The sequence below is a fragment of the Pyrus communis genome, chromosome 15 (assembly GCF_963583255.1).
Source record: "Pyrus communis chromosome 15, drPyrComm1.1, whole genome shotgun sequence".
NCBI lineage: Eukaryota > Viridiplantae > Streptophyta > Magnoliopsida > Rosales > Rosaceae > Pyrus > Pyrus communis.
This window is the reverse complement of record NC_084817.1, coordinates 22,827,467-22,852,154: the sequence shown is the minus strand read 5'-3', so window position 1 is coordinate 22,852,154 and position 24,688 is coordinate 22,827,467. Positions and strand designations below refer to the sequence as shown.

The 24,688-nt window shown below is 37.7% G+C and overlaps 3 protein-coding genes across 3 annotated transcripts; 2 read left to right on the top strand and 1 right to left on the bottom strand.

Moving 5' to 3' along the window:
* LOC137717943 (uncharacterized) lies at positions 1–5,067 on the top strand. Its single transcript, XM_068457453.1, has 5 exons — positions 1–467; positions 1,942–2,051; positions 2,142–2,513; positions 2,937–3,525; positions 4,526–5,067. The coding sequence occupies exons 1-5, from the start codon at positions 227–229 to the stop codon at positions 4,612–4,614; spliced, it is 1,401 nt and encodes a 466-aa protein (XP_068313554.1). The 5' UTR covers positions 1–226; the 3' UTR covers positions 4,615–5,067.
* Positions 5,068–6,254: 1,187 nt separating this feature from the next.
* LOC137717761 (uncharacterized) lies at positions 6,255–14,086 on the top strand. Its single transcript, XM_068457229.1, has 5 exons — positions 6,255–6,702; positions 11,308–11,417; positions 11,510–11,881; positions 12,300–13,122; positions 13,730–14,086. The coding sequence occupies exons 1-5, from the start codon at positions 6,441–6,443 to the stop codon at positions 13,816–13,818; spliced, it is 1,656 nt and encodes a 551-aa protein (XP_068313330.1). The 5' UTR covers positions 6,255–6,440; the 3' UTR covers positions 13,819–14,086.
* Positions 14,087–22,073: 7,987 nt separating this feature from the next.
* LOC137717324 (E3 ubiquitin-protein ligase RING1) lies at positions 22,074–24,147 on the bottom strand. Its single transcript, XM_068456642.1, has 3 exons — positions 23,268–24,147; positions 22,702–22,761; positions 22,074–22,283 (listed from the first exon to the last, which is right to left on the bottom strand). The coding sequence occupies exons 1-2, from the start codon at positions 24,145–24,147 to the stop codon at positions 22,706–22,708; spliced, it is 936 nt and encodes a 311-aa protein (XP_068312743.1). The 3' UTR covers positions 22,074–22,283; positions 22,702–22,705.
* Between the last annotated feature and the right edge of the window lie 541 nt (positions 24,148–24,688).

Below are 24,688 nucleotides of genomic sequence, written 5' to 3'. Positions count from 1 at the left end.
CAGAGTGTGTGGTTTAAACTTGAGAGAGAGAGAGAGAGAGAGAGAGAGAGAGAGAGAGTAAAAAGAAAAGGAAAGAGGGTTGAAACAGGGCGATGCCCACCATGAACATTTGTCCCTCACATCTTCCACCTTCTTCTTCTTCCTTGGATCGATTGTGTTCTCTTTAGACTGAAAGAAAGAGAGAGAAAGAGAGAGAAAGAGAGGGAAATTCCCAGATGCCCTTCAAATGGGGAAGGGTGAAGCAAATCTGGACCAGCAGCAGCCGAGTCATGAGGGTCAGAGTGCTTCGGGACTCATCTGTCCTGGATGTTCGATGGTTTTCAACCGAATCGCCAAGGGCTTGAGCTTTAGATGCGTCTTCGTTTTAGTTCTCAGTTTATCGGTTTTTCTCTCTGGGATCTTCTGGATCCTTCCTCACCGCGCTACCAACTCGGGGTTTGATGCCACACAGGCAATTAAGCTCAGTGGTATGTCCACTACTCCTCTCTCTCTCTCTCTCTCTAATGTAAATCTATTTGGTTCACTTGATTATTCTGCCTTTTTTGAATTATTTGCCTCATATTTTGATTTTTCTGATGTTTTGAGCAAATGGGTAGTATTTATCTTTACTGTATGATTGGGGATCTCTGGATGTTTTGGGCAAATGGGGTTCTGGTAAATGACCTTGTTGTGTAGATGTTTGGTAGTTTCAGGTCATCTTCGCGTTAATGTGATAATGGCGTGGTGGTTGCTTACCGAGTAATTAGGGGGATTTTTTTGGAGCTTTTCACATAAATGGGAGTTCATGATTAGTTTAGGGTGGGGAAACTGGTATTTCATTGTACTGTATAATTCAGGTCTTTGGTTTTAAGCATTTCTGGTGTTTTGGTGAGGCGGTAAATCACCTTAAAGTTAGGATGTGGACGGAAAAGAGAGTGGTCTATCATGATTTCTGGTAATCATGGAAAGACGAATATCATGTAAAGATTTTCTAAATACAGAGCTTTCCCTTTGATTTACTTGAATTTAGGAGTGTTTATGATGCTTAGCTTTAACGCATCTAGTTAGACATCAAGACCTAAATGCATTTCATATTTCCAGAAATGCTTTCGTTTTAGTGGTAGTTGATTGTACTACTATATGGTTGGAACAAGAGTGAGTTAGAATTGGAAGTGACCGTAGTGTCTTGCCTTAGTCGGAATTTCTTTTTCTAATTATATATCAATAGCTATGTTCTCTTTAGTATACATTCATGAGGAACCAGGCTTCTGAAGTTTACCACCGATATGGAAATTGTCTGAAATTGGATGTCTCAATTACAAAAAATTAAGGGCCCATCGGTGTGCATGTGAGTGTGTGCCAATTGGCTAGTTAAAATATGATTTTATCGATAATAAATTTTCAATGGATTGACAAAAACTCCACCAAGTACAATGAACTATCTCAACTTCCAAATTGGGCAACTAGGAGGTCTACGCTAACTGCTATTGTCTTTTTATTTGTGATACGAACAAACTCCCTGAATTTTGCCTTAAGGAACTCCCTAGGCTCTTAATGACTGCTAGATGCTGTCGAGTTAAAGAGTTTAGACAGACATGCTATGCAAAGGCAAGAGTGGACCATATAGTGTGTGTTTATAGTGGCGTTGAGTGGAATATTACTGTATTGCAATGGAATTGTATCAATTTGGATATATAATGTGTTTATTGTTATTTTGTAGCAATTTAATAGAATTGTAGGTGATAATTGCTGCTGAGCTAAGATGACCCAGTGTGATGATTTAATACAATTAAGAAGTTAGAAGATTAATTGGACAATTTGATAAATAGATGTAATATCCGTTATTTTTCTTGTTGAGTAGCTAACGTGCTTGTTCTTTATTGCTTTAACTATTTTTATTTTCGTTGAACTTTAACCAGAATAAATAGGCGAATGCTTGTATGTCTCATTGTCTTTTTTCAGCCACAGTTCAGGCATACTTCAGATTGGAAAAGCCAGTTATGGACCTTGTTCCACACATTGGAAGATTAGAATATGATATCAATGGGGAAATTGGTGTCCCAGGTACAAAGGTACAATTTCAATCTTTTACCATTATAGGCGTATCATGTTGCTTTCATACAAAGTGAAGCATCAAACTGAAGTCTGCTTATTGTCAACAGGTGGCTATCTTGTCTATGCACCAATTTCCTGCACATAATTGGACTGATGTGGTGTTTGGTTTTCTTTCTGATCCAATAAATGTTCCAATATTTCCTGTGTCCTTAAGTGTGCTGAGGTCATCCTTAGTTGAGCTTTTCCTTAAGCAATCCAATCTTACACTGACAACATCAATTTTCGGGCAGCCATCTACATTGGAGATTCTGAAGTATCCGGGGGGAATCACTGTGATTCCTGGTCAACCTGCTTCAATCTGGCAGTTACCCCAGATTTTATTTAATTTTACTCTCAATAATTGTATAGATGATATAGTGGAAAATTTTGGCGAGTTAAAGGAGCAGTTGAAGTTTGGATTGTATCTGAGGCCTTATGAGGTATAACACCTACCTACTCTAGTGACTTTTTGCACACTTCTCTTTAGGCATAAAATTTTGGGATTCTGATGTATTAAGGTTGTTGGTTCACCACTATTTCCGAAACCTAAGTTGTTACAACAAGTTACAACATTTGTTTTATATTCTAACATGCTAGGAACATCTTTACCATTTGAAACTTTATTATAGATCCAAGTTTCCTACCATATATGAGTTTGTGCAAGAATTGTCTTCGTTATGCAATGGAAGGCATAATATTTAACAATAGCAATAACAAAGGCAACAAAAGGGTAGCCGCAAAGAGTGCTGAATTTTCTTCTAGAAGTTTTGAAAGGATAATGAATATACTAGTACTGGTTGATGCTCTCAGACATGTGTCTTATTTCAGTGATAAATAACTCTGCATTTTTTGTGTTCATGCAGAATGTATATTTGCAAATAACAAACACAATGGGTTCAACAACAGCAGCCCCAGTTGTAGTTCAAGCTTCCCTAATGTCTGAGTTTGGAGGCTTTGGGCCCCAGAGATTAAGGCAGTTGGCTCAAATAATCACGGGTTCTCCCACAAAAAATCTTGGCCTGGATAACTCAGTGTTTGGTAAAGTTAAAAGTATCAGTTTATCTTCTTATCTGAAAGGTACACTCTCCGCAACCCCTCCAACTGTTTCTCCAGCTCCAACTCCAGAGCCATCAATTTCTCCATATCCTGCTTCTCCAGTTTACGCTCCAGCACCCTCACCTGACATTCATCATCTCTCATCAGCACCTGCACATCCTCATCCATGTCCGCACCAAGGTTCTAGAATTCCTCCATCCTCCTCACCAACTTCTCACTCTTACCCTACTGTTCCTCCTACATATCCTCCTAGAATTCCTCCATCCTCCTCACCACCTTCATCTCAACTGTCCCCACATGTTTCACCTGCTCCTGTAGTGTCTTATGCTCCCAGTCCAGAAGACAAGGGAATTGCACAAGACTTGATGTCTCCATCACCTGGCCCATCCCTGTCGTGTAAGTTACAAAATACGTTTTTTTTTTTTCTCTCCTGCTTGTGATGTAGCATATATGGTCTTTGATTTAATACTTTATGTTGTTTCTTGTGTATGGTCTTTCAAGTGTTATAGTGGTATAGAATTCTGGCTCAGAGTTCAGGTGGATGGGAATTTATGATTCTGTGCTCTTTTAATTAGAAATTAAGTGCCTATTTTCGATGATTTTGTCATTTATTAAAATTGGTTTTTCCTAATAGAAATAGGTCTTTCTGTAAAAGAGGCGTTAGCAGTCAGTTAGCAGTCAGTTTTGCAACTTCTGGTGCCATGGTTTTGAGTAAGAGTAGAGTTCGCTTGCTTTACTAATGCATGTTACGAGAAGTTAAACTTATAGACTAAAAAAATGTTGCGGCTTAATTTTTGAAGTGGGGATTACTCAGGTTTTGATTGAATCTGAATCTGGTTCAAATGTACAAAATACATAGGTGATTGATACGTGTACGTACATTTGTAATGATTTGAATTTCGTATACAAAAGAATTTTTTTTAAGCAGATTTTGGACATTGTTGGATTGAATTCATTACAAGCTGACTTTGGTGCAACCTTAATGGAAATTTGAGAATCAAGTTTGAGATTGAATTAGTGGATCAATTTTGTATGGTTATGAATCTCAATCGGCAATGGAATTTTAGGACCGACCCGATTGACAGAAAGCCAAATGTACATGTGGCAGATTTTGAAAGGCATGGATATTCTTCACTATGCCGTTAGCTTAGAGAACTATAGGCATTTGTTAGGTGCATCCATTGACATTATCATTTTCTGAAAAGTGACTACATGATTTCGTTTACTACTTCCCTTGCTTGACATGTTGCATTTGTTAGGTGCATCCATTGACATTATCATTTTCTGAAGTGACTACACGATTTCGTTTACTGTTTCCCTTGCTTGACATGCCAAACTATTTGATATTTACTTCTGATATCCAATTTAATGACACAATAAGTGTTTTTTGCTGCAGCTTTAGCGGTAGGACCTTTGTACAAGGAGATCCGGTTATTGCAACTTTCAGGAGTCTTCATCTTTCTTATCGTTTGCTGGTCACGGTGATCGTTCTTCCCTTTAAGAAAATTTGCAAGGCGTACACCGCATCCCAATGGTTTAGTTTTGTTTTCAGCGGTAATGGTAGAGTGCCAATGTGAAAAGTTTCAGAGACACATGTTCCTTATGCAACACATATACAAGTGAATTAGGAGAAGATTGCAGGTCAAAGCCAAGAGGTGGCAGGCCTCTCATCTCCCTTCTGCATTTGTGAGGTCGCGATGACGGGATGTTCTTTCCGAAGGGAAGCCTCCTAGAGATAGTGTGACCAGTTGAAGCACACCCTAGCTTGCAGAAGTTTCAAAAATGAACCCTATCTTTTTATTGAATCAATTGTAATATATGCAGGCGCTTTTTCGAGCATCTGCAACGCCGGGCAAAGAAAAAATCGGTACAGAAAGAAGAAATTGTATACCGTATACTTGTTTCTTTACATAAAAAGAGAGAAAAAACACAGTGAATTATTGAGGAGGTGCCCCCTTTTTCTTGGTGTCTTTTGTTTTTAACCCCAAAGGGGACTTTTAAAGGGCCAATTAATCTCTGCACTAATCAACCATGTTAGGTTTTATTCTTTGTTTTTTTTCTTTGATGGTGTTGGTAACAAATCCTAATTTGGCACCAAGGCCACTTTTGGACTTTGGCAAGAGGCCAATTGACAATCTTGAGGAAATAGTAGGCTATGGTGTGAAGAAAGTGCTTTTTTTGCTAAAGTTATGTGGACGTTTTGAAAAGAAGTGCTTCGTACGTGAGCAGTTCTAAACGGGTCATTCATCTTTCAATTTCTTGTTTGTTCTTAGGTACATTACAACTCTTTATGTGAATCTATCAAATCCCTTTTTTGCAAGTCTCTTAAAAAAACAGACTTTTTATCCAGAATAGTCCTTGAGGTTGGTATAATTCTTACTTTTGTCTCTGAAATTTAAGGTCGATAGAAGTGGTTCATGAGATTATCCACTGTCAATCATTTTGGTTATTCTATGAGAAATCTCTATTGAGGGCATTTTTGTTAAATCAACATTTCCCCTTGAATTGGTGGTTTCTTCAATTTAACAATTTAACAGAGATTTTTTACAGAATGACCAAAATGATTGACGTGGTCAATGAACAATCACAATGACCATTTTGGCTAAAAAGCCAAAAAAAAAAAAAAGAAAAAAAAAAGAAAAAACTAAACAAGAATATTGCTTAATATCTTTAATGTAAGAAGTAATTCTTTTTTACATGTTGATGTTACATCATTTCACTATTCAAACACATTATTACTTTTAACATCATCTATAGGTCATTTCCAAAAAATAAAAAAATCATTTCATTTGGATACCGATTAAGATGAAGATATTACTTCTCATCATAAATTTTGATTTGCGGGACACATACGAATGAAAATCATTCCCTTATTCAAATTAATGTAATTTTTTTAAAGTAATTTTTATATCATAAAGAAAATGAACGATTTAGATTATAAGATACTTTTACCGTTAAAACTTACATGTCATTATTTTTGTTCTTGGTCTGAGAACTCTGAAGACATGGACAGTGACTACGAAGTCGTAATGTACGTGATTAGCGAGTGACAGTGTATAGATGAGAGAGAGAGAGAGAGAGAGAGAGAGAGAGAGAGTAAAAAACGAGGGGAGGGAGAGGGAGGGAGGGAGAGAGAGAGAGAGTAAAAGATAGTAGTTTGTCCTTGTAAATGGTTTAAACAGGGCAACAATACCCACCATGAACACTTGTCTCTCACATCTTCTTCATCATCTTCTTCTTCTTCTTCCTCTCTCCTGTCGTTTCTGTACTCTTTAGAGAGAGAAAGAGGGGAAATCCCAGATGCTCTTCGAATGGGGAAGAGTGAAGCAAATCTGCAGGAGCAGCAGCAGCAGCAGCAACAGCAGCGGCAGACTCAGGAGGCTCAGAATTCTTCGGGACTCATCTGTCCGCGGTGTTCGGTGGTTTTCAGGAAAATCGGCAAAGAGCTGAGCTTCCGATGCGTCGCCGTTTTGATCCTCAGCTTCTCAATTTTACTCTCTGGGATCTTCTGGATCCCACATTACTATGCAAATAGCTCTCAGTTTGATGCCAAAGAGGAAATTAAGCTCAGTGGTATGTCCACATTCCCCTCTCTCTTGCTCTCTCTACTGTGTTTTTTGCTTCACTTCAATTTGATTATTCATTTTTTTGAATTAATTAGGTATTGCTGATGTTTTGAGCAAATTGGTATGTGGTAATATTTGGGTTTAGTGTACATTTGGGGGTTTCTGGAGGTTTGAAGCAAATGGGTTTTGTGTAGATGTTTGGTAGTTTCAGCTATCCAAATTCAAATGGATTTAACTAGTAATTAGGGATTTTTGTGCTTTTTCAGATAAAAATTGGGGTTTTGTGATTATTTTTGGAAAGGGGCAAGTGGGATTTCTCTGTGTTGTATAATTCAATGCTTGCAATGTTTCTCTTGACTCACCTGGCTATTTATAGGATATGGGCAATGCACCTTTTTTATAGACTATATCCAACCCTTGCATCGAAAATGCCTCTCGTCTGATAACAATTTCGTTTAATTCCAACCAAAAGTTTAGTACTTGACTACTTACATATGTGGTGGGGGATAGCAAGTTTAAAGATTTTCACATCTTAATTAAAGAAGGTTAAGAAACATTCTTTTTATAACTTGTGCTTCCAACATATACTGTCTGGCGCATACAAGTTTCACAAAACGATTGTCAATGTGAATTTAACATTACCATACAGTATACAGCCGGTTGACTAACTATTAAGAGGATTCAATATTCTTGCATTCCGGAAGTAAAGAGAACGTGCAAAAAGATGTATAAGATCTTTAGCTAAAACAGAATAAACATATATATAATATCGGAATAAATGGTGAACTGAATTACAATCTACAGGAGTAGCATATAAAAGCATAATTGAGTTTAGTTAAACTCATTGGGAATTATACCTCGTGTTTCTCATGTGGCTAGCTAGTACATTGAGAAAAGTCCTATATGTAATATAACAACTAAGTGCTAATCATAACATTCCAATAGTAAATAGGGGAGGAACTTGTGTTAATGCTGTTTGTCCGGAACATGTTGTTGCCCAAATTAATGAACGGTCAACGTTTTTATTTGTGTACTATTATTCTCACATGAGCATACGAGGTATGGGTTGAATTGAGTAACTAGAGTGAGTTGTGGAGTCTTGATCATTTTGATTTCACTTCCTGATTAAGTAGTTATGTTTTCATGGTGTTTTGCGGATTTGGAATGAAGTTCACTTTCAATTTAGGATGGGTGGGAAAGAGATTGGTCCTATCACGGATTCATGATGTATGGTAATCTTGTGCTCGTGCTCGCACTCTTCTGCAGTGTGTTCTAATTTCCTAGACATTATCTTTATAAATGTTAGATGTGTCTGCATCTGGGTAAATCATGAAAAAGGAATATCATGTTCACATTTGCTAAATACAGAGTGTTCCCCTTGAATTAGGTGAATTTAGGAGCACTTATGACGCTTACCTTCGATGGATCTATTTAGACATCAACACCCATATAAATCTATTTAGACATCAACACCCATATAAATTTCATACTCCCCAAAATGCTCTCTTTTCTGAATGCGGCGGATTGTACTACTATATGGTTGGAAGTACTCTAATATCCTGCCATGTCCATACTACTATTCTGCTTGATATCAATAGCTATATGTTCTTTACTGTGCATTGACAATGATAAGGATTCTGTAGTCGACTGCAGAAGTGCAAATTGTCTGATAATTGGATGTTTCACCATGTAATCTGCTGTCATGTAGTCGAACCACCTGTTTACCTTTAGTGGAAATAGCAGTTTATGAACATTGTGGATTTACAAAGGTAGTGGTCTATTTTATTCTGATACGTTTTCTCTGGTGTTGGTTCGTAGAAAGAACTGACAATAATAAATGTTAGACAGTCAAAGACTCAAGAAAATTAACTTTTTTTTTCCTCTCAAGTAAGAAAGGAAATGGATTTATACCTTCAAAATAGGAAATGATATAGGCTTCAAATAGAACATTCAATGACTACAAGAAATAGAAAGACACATTAAAGTCCTATAGGACTCATAGAACTTGTAGAAATATTAGTAGACTCATTAATAAAAGGAGATTCCTAGAACAGTTAGGGTGTGTTTGGATGAAGGACTTTAAAGTTCCATAGAAGTTAGGCCAAATTTGTTAGGATAAGGACATTGTATTTTCCTAAGACCCAAATAAAAAGACTCTTGATAACATTTGACCCAAACAAATGCATTTGACATCAATTCTTTGACTTTGGATTACCTGTTTTTATTATCTCCTTTTAATTTCTGATCTGTGCACTACCATAGGCACGTCTTTTTTTCTTTTCTTTTTTTTGAAAGAAGCTTTAGTTTTAGAGTTGTCCCAATGAGCTTAGTCTTGTGTTTATAGTCTACAAATAGGGTGCATATTTTCTAATCAAGATGTACAGATGCAGTCGATGACATGCCCACGTTAGTAACTTAGTAGCTATGGCTTTGGGAGTCGTGATATCCTTGTATATCACTGTATGCTCAGTCTCATATTTAAGTCAATAGATTTATGGTAGATGAACTCTGAGCAGTCTACGAGTAAAAGGGACAACAACAACAACAACAAAGCCTTTTCCCACTAAGTGGGGTCAGCAGTCTAAGAGTAAAAAGGACAAGAAAACAAAAATATAAGGTGGGATGAAGTGTAAATTAATATAGGAGCTAGAACTGTGATTTTGACTTAAGTCTGTTTTATTGCCTTGTTGGTACCATGGTTGGCCTCTTTGAATCTTGTTTATAATGTTGTTTTTAAGGTAATTTTGACTGAAGTGTAGAATAATATAAAATTGAATCAGAGATACACCTCTTCTCATTATTAATGCGATCCGTGGCTTCTGAGTCTTAGCATTTTGTGCTGATATACCGTGTTCGTGCTGCATAATCTTGAACTAACTGGCTGATAGACTTTATTGTCATATCTTTTGTGGACTGCTTGTTTACTGTTGTTTGTATACTTTTATAACTACATTTTGATAAGTATTTAATTTCACATCGGAATAATAATAGTAGTAGTCATAATAAACATATCATAATAACAATATTAATAATAATAATAATCTTAAGAATAATCCTCATCATTTTTCAAATCTATGTTTCGAGGAGCGGTTTGTTAGGAAATCCAAGCAAAGCAACTGAACTCAAATGCAAAACCAAAAGTAAAGCTCAACACACACAATGGAACTTGCCGCATCCTAACAATTACATAAAATAAAATATAGATCAAGCACATAATATAACTTTTAGCACTGGCATAAGTATATAAATAAAATATAAAAGTAATTAGCAAATTAGCATGTTAGGCGTCATGCAATTCCAACAAATAAGACATGTCCTGCCATGACTAAAATACGATAGGATCAACACAAGGTTATGCTTCAAATATATGATTCAATATCTCTTTTAACAACAACAACAACAACAACAACAAAGCCTTATCCCACTAAGTGGGGGTGGGTGTATGAATCCTAGAACGCCACTGCGCTCGGTTTTGCGCCAAGTCTTCTGTTAGCTTCAAGTACTCCTTGTCTTTTCTCAACATCTCTTTTAAAAATAATTAAAATATGATTTTCTCGAGAGGAATGTTGAGTGGAAGGACAAAAACTTCACCAAGTGTAATGAACTATCTCAACTTCCAAATTGGACACCTCAGATGTCTAAGAAAACCCCTATGTTTTCGGTCTTGGGATACAAACCTGAAACTCACTGAATCTTACCTTAAACTCCAAAAATCAAAGAGGCTCCTAATGACTGCTTGGTGCAGACTGCAGAGGCTGGATAGTGGACACGCAAGATTGGATTATATAGTATATGATTATAGTAAGGGAAGATATGATTTACATATGTTTCCATAAAAAAAGTACAATGTACAAATTTAGGATATATAATACATGTTTACCAACCTGCTAATCTTTATTAATTAATGAAATCCTTTTTGTCAACCAAAAGAGGGTGAAAAGACAACTTAGTCTTCTATCACACAAAATAAATGATGGGCAATAATGTAATTTCACAGGTCCAAATTTTACTGTTTTTTATTGAAGCCTCACCTCCAGGTGATGTTAAAATATCTCTAATATTTAAAATTAAAAAAAAAAACCAAAAAAAAAAAAACCTCCCATGCCCCCCCACGTTCTATCTCTTTCTCTCTCCCTCTCTCCTTCTCATTTTCTAAAAAAATGTGTTCATACACACAAAGTGTGTAGGCAAATGCTAGTATTATTGGAGATAATTGCTGCTGAGCTAAGACGTTTGATTTAAGTAATGTATTTGTACGTCCATACTATAATCATATACTAAATTATCCAATGCTGCGTTACTATAATCAATACTATATTGTACGTTCCATACTATAATCATGTACCTAATAACAACCTTTTCACAGGCCTAAAACAAAATTCATTTAATGCATTTAAGAAGTTGAAAGATAATTGGAAATCTAACGAATAGTTTTAAATTGTGTTAGTATTTTTGTTGATTAGGTAACATGCTTGTTCTTTAATTGTTATTGCTTTAACCTTTTTGTTGTTAATTTATTATTGAACTTTATGGTTTCTAATTTTTGTCGCATAAATTTGTGATGACTGAAATGAATAGGTGAAAGCTTATATATCTATTTATCTTTTTCCAGCCACAGTTCAGGCATACTTCAGACTGGAAAAGCCAGTTACGGACCTTGTTCCACACGTCCAAAGATTAGAATATGATATCAACGGAGAAATAGGTGTTCCAGGTACAAAGGTACAGTTTTAATCTTTTGCTATTGTAGCCCGTATCATATTGCTTTTCGTACAAAGTGAAGCAACAAACTGAAGTCTGCTTGTTGTCCACAGGTGGCTATCTTGTCCATGCACCAATTTGATGCATCTGATCTGACTGATGTAGTGTTCGGTGCTCTTTCTGATCCAATAAATGTTCCTATAGATCCAGTGTACTTAACTGTGCTGAGGTCATCTTTAGTTGAACTATTCCTTAAGCAATCCAATCTTACATTGACAGCATCAATTTTCGGGCAGCCATCTATGTTTGAGATTCTTAAGTATCCTGGGGGAATTACTGTGATTCCTGTGCAATCAGCTTCAATCTGGCAGAAACCCCAGATTTTATTTAATTTTACTCTCAATAATTCTATATCGGACATAGTGGAAAATTTTGTTGAGTTAAATGAGCAGTTGAAGTTTGGATTGCATCTGAGGCCTTCTGAGGTATAACACTATTCTGGCAACTTTTTGCACATTTCTCTTTAGGCGTGGCTTTTTGGGCTATTGATGTATTAGGTTCATTGGCTTAGCACTATTTCGTAAAACCTGGTTAGAACGTGGGATTGACAGTTATTTTAGTTTCGAAAATTCTGGGATTCAAGTTTCTTACCATATTTGAGTCTATGCAAGACTTGTTCAGTTATGCAATAGAAAGCATAATTTATTAACAATCAAGGAAACAACAACACCAAATAGGATAGGGTATTTGCCATTGAGTGTAGTCCAAATTTAAATGTCCATCTGGATTTTCATAGTTGTTAAGGTCCGAAAATATCAGATTGAGCAATCTAGTACTAGTTGATGGTCTCAGATTTTACGTTGTATTTTTTTTATTAACTGCAATTTTTGTCTCATTTTGCAGGATGTATTTTTGCGAATTATAAACGGAATAGGTTCAACTAAAGCGCCCCCAGTTGTGGTTCAGGCATCTCTCGTGTCTGATGTAGGGGTCATTGTGCCACAGAGATTGAAGCAGTTGGTTCAAACAATCAAAGGTTCCCCTGCAAAAAATCTGGGTCTTAATAACACTGTCTTTGGTAAAGTTAAAAGTATCAGTTTATCTTCTTATCCAAAGGGTGCACCCGTTGCAACCTCTCCAACTCCTTCACCAGCTCCATCTCCAGAGCCTACTCCTTCACCAGCTCCATCTCCAGAGCCAACTCCTTCACCAGCTTCATCTCCAGAGTCATCAATTTCTCCATATCCTGCTTCACCGGTTCACTCTCCAGAACCGTCACCTCACGGTCATTATCTTCCACCTGCACTGTCACCTGACATTCATCATCTACCACCAGCGCCCTTACCAGACATTCATCTTCTCCCCCCGGCACCCTCCCCTGACATTCATCACCTCCCCTTAGCACCCTCACCTGGCATTCATCTTCTCGCCCCTGCACCCTCACCTGAGATTCATCATCTCCCACCAGCACCATCCAAGGTACCTGCACATGCACCACCATGTCCATATCACGGTTCTAGAATTCCTCCAATCTCCTCACCAACTTCTCGTTCTAACCCCATTGCTCCTCCTACCTATGCTACTAATGGTTCCCCTTATTCGCCTTCTCTGAGTCCCTCATCTCAATTGTCCCCACACGTGCCACCTGCACCTATAACGTTCTATGCTTCCAGTCCCGGAAACAAGGGAAGTCCACAAGACTCAATATCTCCATCACCTTCCTCAAGTAAGTTACTTAACAGTTAATAATTCTGAATCTGGTTATTTCTTCTAAAATTTGATTGGCTTTTCAGTGGAATAGTTAATTTGACAGTACATCTTATGTTCAACTGTGCAAAGCACATAGGTAACTCATATAAGCATAAACATTTATGAGTATATGAACTTTTGTACAAAACACAAATTTTAAGCAGACATTGGATCTTATTTGATTGAATCTATAAAAATTTAAAATTTGGTGCAACCTTAACGGAGACACGAGAATCAGTTTTGAGTTTTGGTTGGTGAATCTACTTTTTGTGATTATGAATCTCAATCGGAAATGGAACTTTAACACTGACCTGATCCATTAAATACAAATGTATATGGAGATGGAGTTTTAAAGAGCAACGAAACTCTCTTCTGTGCTATTATAACTTAAGAATGGTATAACCATTTGACAACTGAGACAAAAAGCAAGCGTTTGGTTAGATGAATCATGCATCCATGGACGTATCTTTATTCAATTTGCGTACATGATTTTTTGTATGCGATATTTGATGCTTGGCGTGTAAAATTCTTTGACTTTTAACTTTTGACATGTAAGTTGGTCACCTGATGAGTGCTTTTTGCAGCTTCATCAGCAGGAGCTTTCTACAAGGAGATCTGGTTGTTGGAATTTTCAGGACTCCTCATCTTTCATCTGCTCTGTTGGTTCGGTTGATTAAGGTCGTCTTAAATATCTGTAGCTGCGGAAATTGTCGGAGATCCAAAAACATGGAAGCTTCGACCCAGGCATCGATAAAATGTCGATATCGACAAAAGTTTGAAGAAAAAAAAAAATAATGATGTAAATTATAAGATAAATATGGAAATTTTGAATGTAGGTGCATAGTAGTTAAGTTTGTATGATTTGGACTAAATCCAGTCCAAGCTAAAGAACATTGTCTCTCATAAATTGTTTAATATTTAATGCAATTCAATTGTATATACTTGAAAATTTGTATCTATTATTTATATACTTGGAGTCCTGAGCAAGCGGCTTATATTGTCAACTGTTCAGAGACGGACCGTCACAAACCAAAATATAAATAAATCGAAAACCCTAAACCCTAGCTCGGCTGACTCTTGAGGCTTTGATCGAATAAGATGTGAGAACCAGTGCACAAGCAATACATCTTCTTCCATGTCCGTCCTCATCATCCATGACACGATCACCTTGTCTGTAATTCGCTTCACTAATCACAACGGCATAGGCCTTCGATATGAACCGCGGTCCGCTGCTATTCTCAACAGCAGAAGCAACATATTCCAGGCAGGTTTTTCTGCAGCCACGTTGGAAGGCAAGGCCGTTGTTAATGAGACTAGACATGCTTCAAACAACGCAGCAAGACGCGCTCCCAGTTAGCTGGAAGGCTGTCGATAACTTCTCTGTCACTCGACCCACTGAAGCAAGTTTCAGCCCCAAGCAGGATACTTGAAGAACATGCAACCACGTACTCTGTAAGATTCAAAACGTAGGGTAAGAGTTTCGAATCTTCAGAAACTGAGAACAAAAGGCGGGGCATCCCTTCTCGGCCCAGCAACTGAACGGTAAACATAAACTTTATCAGCCAGACGGTCATCATTCCCCCCGTCACTTGCCAATAACCGGCAGGCGGCCATTGTCACATTGCAGGCCAACATCCAAAATGACCTCACAGATTCGTACTTGTCTATACCCGAGAGCAAGGCTACATCCCAAACGGGCACTCCCTTATCTCAAGTTTCTTGAGCTTTGGACAACCTTTCAGCACACAATGGTGTTCCCCAATCGCTTTTTTCCCGCGGGCGCTAGAACTGAAAGCGTTTCCAAATTCTTAGCATACCTCCCAATGTACTCAAAGGCACGATTGATCAATAAACCTGACACTGCAAGCCATTGGAGTTTAATGCAATTCTTCACCACTGCACTAAAACCCTCGTCCAGAGGCTCGTTTGTTAGGTATTCCGGTTGGCTTGGGATCATTACGCTGAGACAAAAGTGGGCGATATCAGCGCAGTTTTATACAACGGTTGCGACAGCGGCATTAGTCATCTGACAACAGAAGTAGAGGATGCAGCGGCGTTTTCTGCAGCCATAAGACACAGCAACAAACCCGGATTCAGTCACCTCGCGGATAATGTCAGGATGACAAGCGAAAACACGGAGTTCCTCAAGTAAAGGACAGTTAGATCCTACAGCCTCCAACTCATTGTCTTCGACCAAGTCCAGCACCCAAAGACGCCGGAGACGCGGGCAACAAGCATCAAGCTCAGCAAGGTCCCCGCTTCGCAAATCAAAAGCGTAACTCAAGTCAAAAGCGTAACTTAAGTCCAAGAAAGTAAGATTTTCAGATACAGGCAGGATATACACAACTGAGAGGATACGAGTTGTTTTTCATAATACAGAGAGGGTGTGTTATCATTTAGCCTAATCTTTCAATGCAAATAATACCGTTGTATTAAAAATACTAGCATATGCTCGAACAATTTTTTTTTAAATGAAAGAAGAGAGAGAATGTGGGAGTGAGTGGCGAGAGAGGGGAGAGAGATTTTTTTTTATTTTTTATTTTTTAATATTAGATAGAATCACTTGTGCGATTGGTTTGTGTGAAATTATATTCTGCTTGTGAGTAATGATATTCGTACCATGTTTTTATACTATATTTCCATACCATCTTAGGTGGCATCTGATATGAACAGTTACATCATTTGAAAAATTTGCAAAACTCAAGGAAAAAGAGGAGAAAAACTCCTCGTATACCACAATCATCATTTAATTAACTAGTTTTTCTTAATTATTAGTTTATTAAATAATGAACTAAATTTAAAAATCTGATTAATTCAAATGATGTGGTTGTCCACATTAAATGTAACATCCCGTCCCGGGATTATTAAAACGTACGTATGAATTTACGATTTTACCCCTAATTTGTTCGTTTACACATTAGTGTTGTATGGTGTGGTGTGTAGGACCACACACACTCATACCCTTTCTTTTTCTCCCGGGATTCCCTCCCTCTTTCCCTCACTTTCTGTCACTCTGTCTCTCAGTCTCTCTCTCTCTCTCTCTCTCTCCCCGAGTTCTTCTTCTTCTTCTTCAACATACGGATCACACTCAAACATACTCAAAACTTTCACCAATCAAGAAACCAATTACACCATTGAACTCGTGAGGTTGTGAGGAGCACAACCATACCAATTCCAGGTAAGAATTCGAACGTTTTCACGTCGTTTCAACAATGGCCGAATTATGTACTGTTCATGCAACCCTTAAACTAGCTTGTTTTTGCAATTTTGAAGCTTGTAGTTGTGTTTGTGAGGTCCCAAGGAGCCTCGGAGTGGTTCGTTGGGTGAAATTGGACGTCGGGAAGGCTAGGTTCGAAGTTGGCCGAACTTGGATCGTTGTTGCAGGTGAGATTCCTTAATTTTTAGGCCTTAAAACTAGTCTAACGTTGTTCTACTAGTTCTAAGCTTCATTTTGGTTCAAAAATCATGGAAATTGGTTGAAAAACGAAGGAGAAAACACGGTTGGAAAATTTCCCAGTTTTCCGGCGCCGTCGCCGGCGCCGGAGGCTCGCCGGAGAAGAAAGGGGAATATTCCGTTAAGTTTAACGGAATATTCCTAACGGCAGTGGACGGCGTCAGTTAAGTTTAACGGAATATTCCGTCAGTTTAACGGAATATTCCTGACGGCGTCAGTTGATGCCGTCAGTGTGCAGTGCACGTGGCCGCGCGTGGGGGGCGCGTAGGTCCGTGCCTATTCAGGCGCGTGGGGGCGCGTGCGTGGTCCAAAAATTATTTTAAAAATATGGGTGTGATCCTGAGGTTGTGTAGAGCACGTTGGTATATTCAATTGTCCAATTTGAGCAATGTATGAGAAGTTATTACGAGAAGTTGCTTAGGTGCTTTTAAATTAACGTTTTCGTAGCTTTTTCGCGTATAGGTGATTCGTATTCCGAGGACGAGCGTACATACCCGAGGCAAGGGGGCTACGACCCTTCCACTTATCAGTGAGTGGGCTTTTGTTTTCCATATATACCTATATACATATTAATTCCCAGAAATTAAATAGAAAAGGTTATTTGTTTTATGCCATGCATCATATGAATGTTGTTTACGCATCATCGCATGTATTAGTAGTGACATACATATATATATGTGTATTTGGTGCTGTGGACGCACAGGTAAGTGCCAGGTAAGCGGTATTCATGTTGTTATGCAATAGTAGTTTGAGATGTTTAGAGAGCTCATAATCTGCACCCCCGGTGTTAGTGCTCCCGCCCGAGGCCAGGGCACAGCCTTCACGTGTATGTTCACCAGCACCGCATGCTCGCCTTGGATCCAAGTTAGGTGCAAGCCTGTCGTACAGACCACATTAGGTGGTTCCGACTTGTAGGTGACCCGCGATTTATCGCCCAGCTTCACGTGATCGTAGCACTAGAGCATACATATATATATTACACCCAGCCTGTCGTACAGACCACGTTAGGTGGTTCCGACTCGTGTGCAGATTCAGATATTGAGTTGAGATTGGAGCTCTATATGCAGCCGTACAGGTCACGTTAGGTGACTCCCGGCTGCTAGATTATATGTTATTGATGTGATTTACGCTTGAGCATTTACATTTGATTATGAGATCCCATTGTGGCATATTCTCGAGCATGAATGGCATATCATGGAGCATGATTGACATATCTATACATACGTATATATGTTCATTTTCTGGGAAGTATACAGGTTTTACGGCGAGGGGTTAGAATGTATTTTGCTAAAGAGTTTTCAAAGAACTTTGTTTTTGCCCACTCACGCTTTTGTTTTTGCGCCCCTCCAGGTTCTAATGGTTTAGAAGGTTCGGTGGTTTTTCCCAGAGGGCGTCCCGGCATTTCTGACAGACACTCACCATTGTAGGGTCACCTTCGGGTGTATTTATGTCGTATCTTTTCCTTTTGGACTGTTGTAGACTTGCTCTGAGTTGTGTCTCACATACACTAGTACTTTGTATGCTAGTTAGTTTTTAATTATTCGTACTTTTATATTACTATCTTAATCGCTTCCGCACGCGCACATGGCTACGTCACCTTCGTGTGACGGCCAGCACGCCCTGATCTCGGTCGGGGTGTGTCATTAAATGCCACCTAAGATGATATGAAAATGTAGAACAAAAACATGGTATGAATAACATTACTTTTTTTTAAAAATTTCTGTTCAATTTTGATTATAAGGTTAGAATGGTAATTTTAATAGGATTTGGTTGACCGTCAATGTTCAATTAGTATTTCAAGAAAATTAAATAAAAGTTAAAAGTGAGAGATAGAGAAAGGAGGTAGCTACATTGAACAACTTCTATGTATCGGGTGATTTTTAAAATGGGCTTAATTTTCTCACATTGTCTTGTAAGATTTTGATTGTGTTTATTTTAAGGGTAATATTAGAGAGACTAAATTTTGTAAACAAAGGGATTTTAATGGACTTTTTTAAGTGACAGATTTCAAAGGATTTTAATAGATTCTACAATTTCATATGGATTTTGACAAATTATTATGGATTTCTATAGATTTGTAAGGATTTCTTTCATGGATTTCTTAGGATTGTTTTTTTACTCCTACAATTTAAATTCTTTTCTCAGTGCACAATCTGAAAAAGACATAAACATATATATATATATTGATATGAAAATATAAACGAATCAAATACGTCTTTTCTTTCCCCTTCTCATTTGAATTGTGATTTTTTTACGAAAAATAATTTTAACTAACCAAAACAAGTAGTGCTTCTTAAATCAAATGTCTCAAAATTAACCCCTTTTCCTCAACAATTGATTAGTTCATAATGTGTTGTTCAGTTTAAGTACAGTTACCAATATAAATACCAATATAATAGGCTTTGGAAGATGCTTGCACCCTTACACTAACATGATTACACGAAAAAGAACAAAAAGCTTGAATTGGCAATAAGATTCTTAGTAGTAATTTCTAAGAGTTTTCAATTAACATGGTAAAAAATTAACACCTTCAAATAGAATGCATAATCATTACAAGAATTGCTAGTAGCCATTAACACTTCCCATCAAAGCATTATAGGAAATACTATTGCACAATCCAAAATAAAGGAAATAAAAAATTCAAAAATATTATGTAAGATCCCACATCACCCAGGGGAGTGATCCTGATATGTATATTCCTATCCCTACCAAGCATGAGGACTTTTGGGAGCTCACTGGCTTCGGGTTTCGTAGGAACTCCGAAGTTAAGCGAGAAGGGGGTTAGAGCAATCCAATGATGGGTGACCCATTGGGAAGTTGCTCGTGAGTTCCCAAAAATAAAATCGTGAGGGAATGGTAAGCCCAAAGCGGACAATATCGTGCTACGGTGGTGGAGCGGGCCCGGGAAGTGGTCCCTCCCGGGCCGGGATGTGAAATTTGGTATTAGAGCCTAACCATGGCCGTGGTGTGCCGACGAGGATGTCGGGCCCCTAAGGGGGGTGGATTGTAAGATCCCACATCACCCAGGGGAGTGATCCTTATATGTATATTCCCATCCCTACCTAGCACGATACCTTTTGGGAGCTCACTGGCTTCGGGTTCCATCGGAACTCCGAAGTTAAGCGAGTAGCGCGCGAGAGCATTCCCAGGATGGGTGATCCATCAGGAAGTTCTCGTGTGAGTTCCCAGAAACAAAACCGTGAGGGTGTGATGGAGGCCCAAAGGGGACAATATCGTGCTACGGTGGTGGAGCGGGCCCGGGAAGTGGTCCCCTCTGGGCCGGTAAGATCCCACATCACCCAGGGGAGTGATCCTTATATGTATATTCCTATCCCTACCTAGCACGAGGCCTTTTGGGAGCTCACTGGCTTCGGGTTCCATCGAAAGTCCGAAGTTAAGCGAGTAGCGCGCGAGAGCATTCCCAAGATGGGTGACCCATCGGGAAGTTCTCGTGTGAGTTCCCAGAAACAAAACCGTAAGGGTGTGCTGGGGGCCCAAAGCGGACAATATCATGCTACGGTGGTGGAGCGGGCCCGAGAAGTGGTCTATTCCGGGCCGGGATGTGACATATTGTACAATTCAAAAGTTTCAAGTTTGCAACTGAGACAATGACGGATGAACATGAAAGGAAATCAGGTTGGCATGTTCTATGTCTGGAAGAAAATGGAGAGTGAGAAAGAAAGGTCGAGTTGCATAATGGAGAGAGAGAGAGAGAGAGAGAGAGAGAGAGAGAGAGAGAGAGAGAGAGAGAGAGAGAGAGAGAGAGAGAGAGAGAGAGAGAGAGAGAAAGAGAGAGAAAGAGCGAGGGGGTTGAAAAGAAATCTAGGGGTGGAGGTAGGATTTTGTTATGCCTATAATCTATTCTCAAATCCTACAAAATCTCTTATTGAAAGAAATTCTTCAAAATCTATGAATTTTTGAATATCTGTAAATTTGCATGGACTCTATAAAAATCCTTTAAAATCCTAGTTGACTACACTAGGATTCTAAAGTCTTTTAAAATCCTTTAATTGATTACCCCTGTATTTGAATTGATTCTTTTAAAATCTTTTAAAATCCTAGTTGACTACACCATGATTCTAAAGTCTTTTAAAATCCTCATTTGACTACACCCCTAGAAGACATGGAAGTTGATGATTGAATTATTACTTAAGTGTTGCTTAACTTGCTTATTTTTTTATTGGTGACACATCATTTATTTTCCAAATTTAGTCTACCTAGCAATACTCTTTTTACACATTTTGTGTAATAAATTATTTGAATCTTTATTAAATTGATGACAAAGTGAGCATGAAATCCCTATAAATTTTGGGGATGTATTCAATTGGGATTTTAAGTGATTTTAATTCTTTTTAGAAATTTAGGGGTATTCAATCAGAATTTTAAAGAATTCTCTTGAAAGTTTAGGTGTATACAATAAGAATTTTAAATGTGTTTATAACATTCCAGGTTTATTCAATTAGAAATTGATTTAATAGATTTTAAAAAGTTGGGAAATTCAAGGGAATTGGAAAGGTTTCATAGAGCATTCTTAGCATTCTTAAATCTCACATCTACCCTTGAGAATTTGAGAAAATTCACTCAAAATTTTACATAGAATTTCTAGAAACTTCATTAAAATCCCTCAAAATCTCAACTGAATACACTTGCAATGACATGTAAACCACATTTGCACTACAATCACTAAAATACAACTTCAAAAACTTAGGGGGCAATGTGAGAAAACTAAACCTCATGACCTATTTTAAAAATCACCTCAAACATAGTTAGCCTTGGAAAAAATGCATGTATGATTTTTTATTAACTAGACTAATCAAAGAGATCGAAAATCAATCAACTTCGCCTTCAACAAAATCCTAATTCCTAACCGAGAAAGCATTGTAATTTGGAATTTGGTGCGGCAGACCGACGGGGAATTTGATAAATATGGTATTTTGATAGAGTTTGGGCTTCGGATGGATATACGAATTCGGGCTGGTTTGGTATTGCTGTGCTTTGAAAAAAAGCTGCTTTTACTGTCCTGTGAGAATAAGCAGCTATGAAATAAAGCAGCAGAGTGTTTGGTAAACTTTTTTGTAAAAGTGCTTTTGAAAAGAAAAAAAAGCAGTATTAGAGTGTTTAGTAAACTTTTATGTAAAACAGATGTGAAAAAAAAGCTAGTTTTTCAAAGCTGGGTTTTGCAGCTTCTTGTTTTTGGCTTTTTTTCACCCAAAACTGTGAAAAAAAGCTGAAGCTGAGTGTTTACCAAACACAAAAACAGCTCCCAGCTTTTTTTGATAGCAGCTTTTTTCAGAATCACCTCAGTACCAAACCAGGTCTAAGAGCTAGCTAGTTTTAATTTTAGTTTAAGGAATTTGAAATTGACATATTGTCTTATGTGTAATTTTTTTTTTCCAAAAGGAAAAAGATAGAGAGAAGCAATAATATATATGAATAATGGAATTAGAGATCATAGAGGTATATTTCTTTTCTTTAGTTTATGTACAATGTTAATTGAGGACCGAACAACAACAACAGTCTCATTAATTACTAAGTAGGTTGATTGTATAAATCTTAGAGAGCCAATGAACAAGCATACTTTTTTCCTTCTGATTTCTTATGGAAATGTCACAAATCTTTGATAAATTGAATCCATCAAACTAATTAAAAGTGCTCCAAATTGTACAATCTGTTCTAAAAAGAAACTGCAACAAATACAAGAAATGAAAATAGTGGAGGATTAATACATAACAGAATTAGACAAAACGAAAAATAAAAGGAAAAAGAAAAGTTTAATACTAACAAAATTTTCTAATTTTCTTATTTATTAGTTCGGATTTACCTGCCAAATTAAAAGCTCGTTTGGAAGTTCTTTTAAAATGGTTAAAAGTGCTTTTAGAACCAATTCTTAGTAAAATTACAAATGAATTATGAAAAAAACACTTTATTACGTCATGCAATTGATGCTTCTTTGCAAGAAACAGTGCTTTTAAAACTCATAAGTATTTAATCTAAAAATATTTTCAATCATTTTAAAGCAGTATCAAACAAACCATACGATCTTCCAGTGAGTGCTTGATGAAAAGTAATTCACAATTTTTTGTAACAAGTTTTGCGGTTTACCAGCTCAATTAAGGAACAAATGTCCTATAGAATCATCCAAGAGGGACCACCAGGTTCTGTCTGCACGATATCATGATGATCAACAACAGAAGACAAATAAGCTCATTTAAAAGAAAAAAAAAAAAATATATATATATATATATATATATATATATATACACACACACATATAAACATCGGAATCGGAATTTTCATTTCAACTTGCAATTATTGTTTGAAATTTCTTTGATATGGTCGATATTTATTTTAGGTGAAAATATCAAAACCATCAGATAAATATATAGAAAGAGGATGAAGTCTAAACTTCAATCCATATCACTCTTAAATAATCGACAGATTTTATCGATGTTTCAAACATATCGGTTAAATATCGAAATTTTTTTTATATTTTGTCTAAACCAGTTTTTTTTAGCAAATTGTCATCATTTTCATAAAAAACGATCGATATTGATACATCTATCAATATTTTCACAAATATGCATATAGATATTTCTACCGATATCGATATTTTAACACTATTTGCAGCTCGTAATCTAAAATGTTCAAACTTCAAAGTAGAAAATTACCTCCAGTACGTTGTTGATTATCCAAGTAACGTTGCGCCCAATTAACCAATGCAGAAAATGGCCAGAAAGATATGAAGTGATTCCACCACCCCCAAATATCTGGGCTTTCTGTCATCTCCTCCTCATCTCCATAGCAATCATCATAAGGGTTACAGCTGCCGGCTGCTCGAAGCTCGTAGCGGCAAACCGGACAAATATTGTGTATGTGAAGCCAAGGGAGTATGCAATCAGAATGGTAGACGTGCTTGCATGGCATCTCCCTCACTTCCCCACCAACCTCGAACGCTTCCTTGCACACGGGGCAACTGGGCTCGTTCGCTAACTGCCCTTCCGAGACTGTCACCAATGGCAAAGCTCGAATGGCAGAAGTTGCTGCCGGAGGGGGACCTGGACGGTCATTCTCAACAGTCCAAGTCTCTCCAGTAAAATCTCTTACCGCATCCTCAAAAGCGCCATCCTCGCGACTATAATTTGGTTGAGGCACAACGTTTTCTGATGATGCAGAAACTTGGAGTCGCGGAGTTCGAGGTGGTCTATCAAATCGGAGGGTGATCCAAGACACTCGTTCGTCGTCGTTTTCCGTCTGCCATCGAGCTCTTGGATGCCTTGAATCGAGGGCGAGAGACAAGGACTCCAGTAACCGGGCAGCGGGGGAGGGTGGTTGTTCTAGGCCTGTAATAAGATGATCGACAAGCCTAGGATTTGATACATCGAGCTCATGGTTGAACTCGGTGGAGCAGTAGGGACATAGAATTGTATATGGGTTGGAAGAGGCAATCCTTATGGTACGTTGGCAATGTTGGCACCAGAAGTAACGGTGTGTTCTCATTCTTCTTATTCCGTTGACAGTAACACGAGGACGATGAGCCTGCAGTGACATTTTTCGGAATTCAAACGAGATTTTGTTTTCCCAGGGAAGAAGAAGGGGAGGATATATACATACATATATATATATATATATGTATAGTTTATGTATAGCTAGGCAAGTTTTGTGAAGGGATGAAGGAAGAGAAAAGGATGGCTTTGGGTGATACGGTTGGAGATTCTTTTTACTAAAACTCCAGTTTGGATTTCTGCATGCTTTTCGTTATGGCGTCTTCTTATCAACTCAACAAAGCAAAGAATGATTCAAATTCGATGCAAAGTCATATAGTTTTAACTTTCTGAGTAATGCTACACTTATCACATTTTTCATACCATATTTATACCATTATTCTAATAGAGGTAAGACCCATCAACACATGTGGGTTCCATCTCTATTAGATAGATGATACAAATATGGTAAGAGTAACCTTTTTGTTAACTTCCATTAAATAATGAGTAATGTTATGTATATTATAAGTTATCACATTCTTTTTGTCAGTACGAGAGATTTCTCTAATAGAAGTAAGGCCCACCCACCAATACAAGTATGCATTTTA

Bases quoted from the DNA above. Each gene is read 5' to 3' on its own strand.
- LOC137717324 (XM_068456642.1), bottom strand. From the start codon at position 24,147: ATGTCACTGCAGGCTCATCGTCCTCGTGTTACTGTCAACGGAATAAGA. The intron at 22,762-23,267 runs GTAATTTTCTAC...GATATCGTGCAG, and splicing joins TAATCAACAACGTACTGGAG to ACAGAACCTGGTGGTCCCTC.
- LOC137717943 (XM_068457453.1), top strand. From the start codon at position 227: ATGGGGAAGGGTGAAGCAAATCTGGACCAGCAGCAGCCGAGTCATGAG. The intron at 468-1,941 runs GTATGTCCACTA...GTCTTTTTTCAG, and splicing joins ACAGGCAATTAAGCTCAGTG to CCACAGTTCAGGCATACTTC. The intron at 2,514-2,936 runs GTATAACACCTA...GTGTTCATGCAG, and splicing joins TGTATCTGAGGCCTTATGAG to AATGTATATTTGCAAATAAC.
- LOC137717761 (XM_068457229.1), top strand. From the start codon at position 6,441: ATGGGGAAGAGTGAAGCAAATCTGCAGGAGCAGCAGCAGCAGCAGCAA. The intron at 6,703-11,307 runs GTATGTCCACAT...ATCTTTTTCCAG, and splicing joins AGAGGAAATTAAGCTCAGTG to CCACAGTTCAGGCATACTTC. The intron at 13,123-13,729 runs GTAAGTTACTTA...TGCTTTTTGCAG, and splicing joins ATCTCCATCACCTTCCTCAA to CTTCATCAGCAGGAGCTTTC.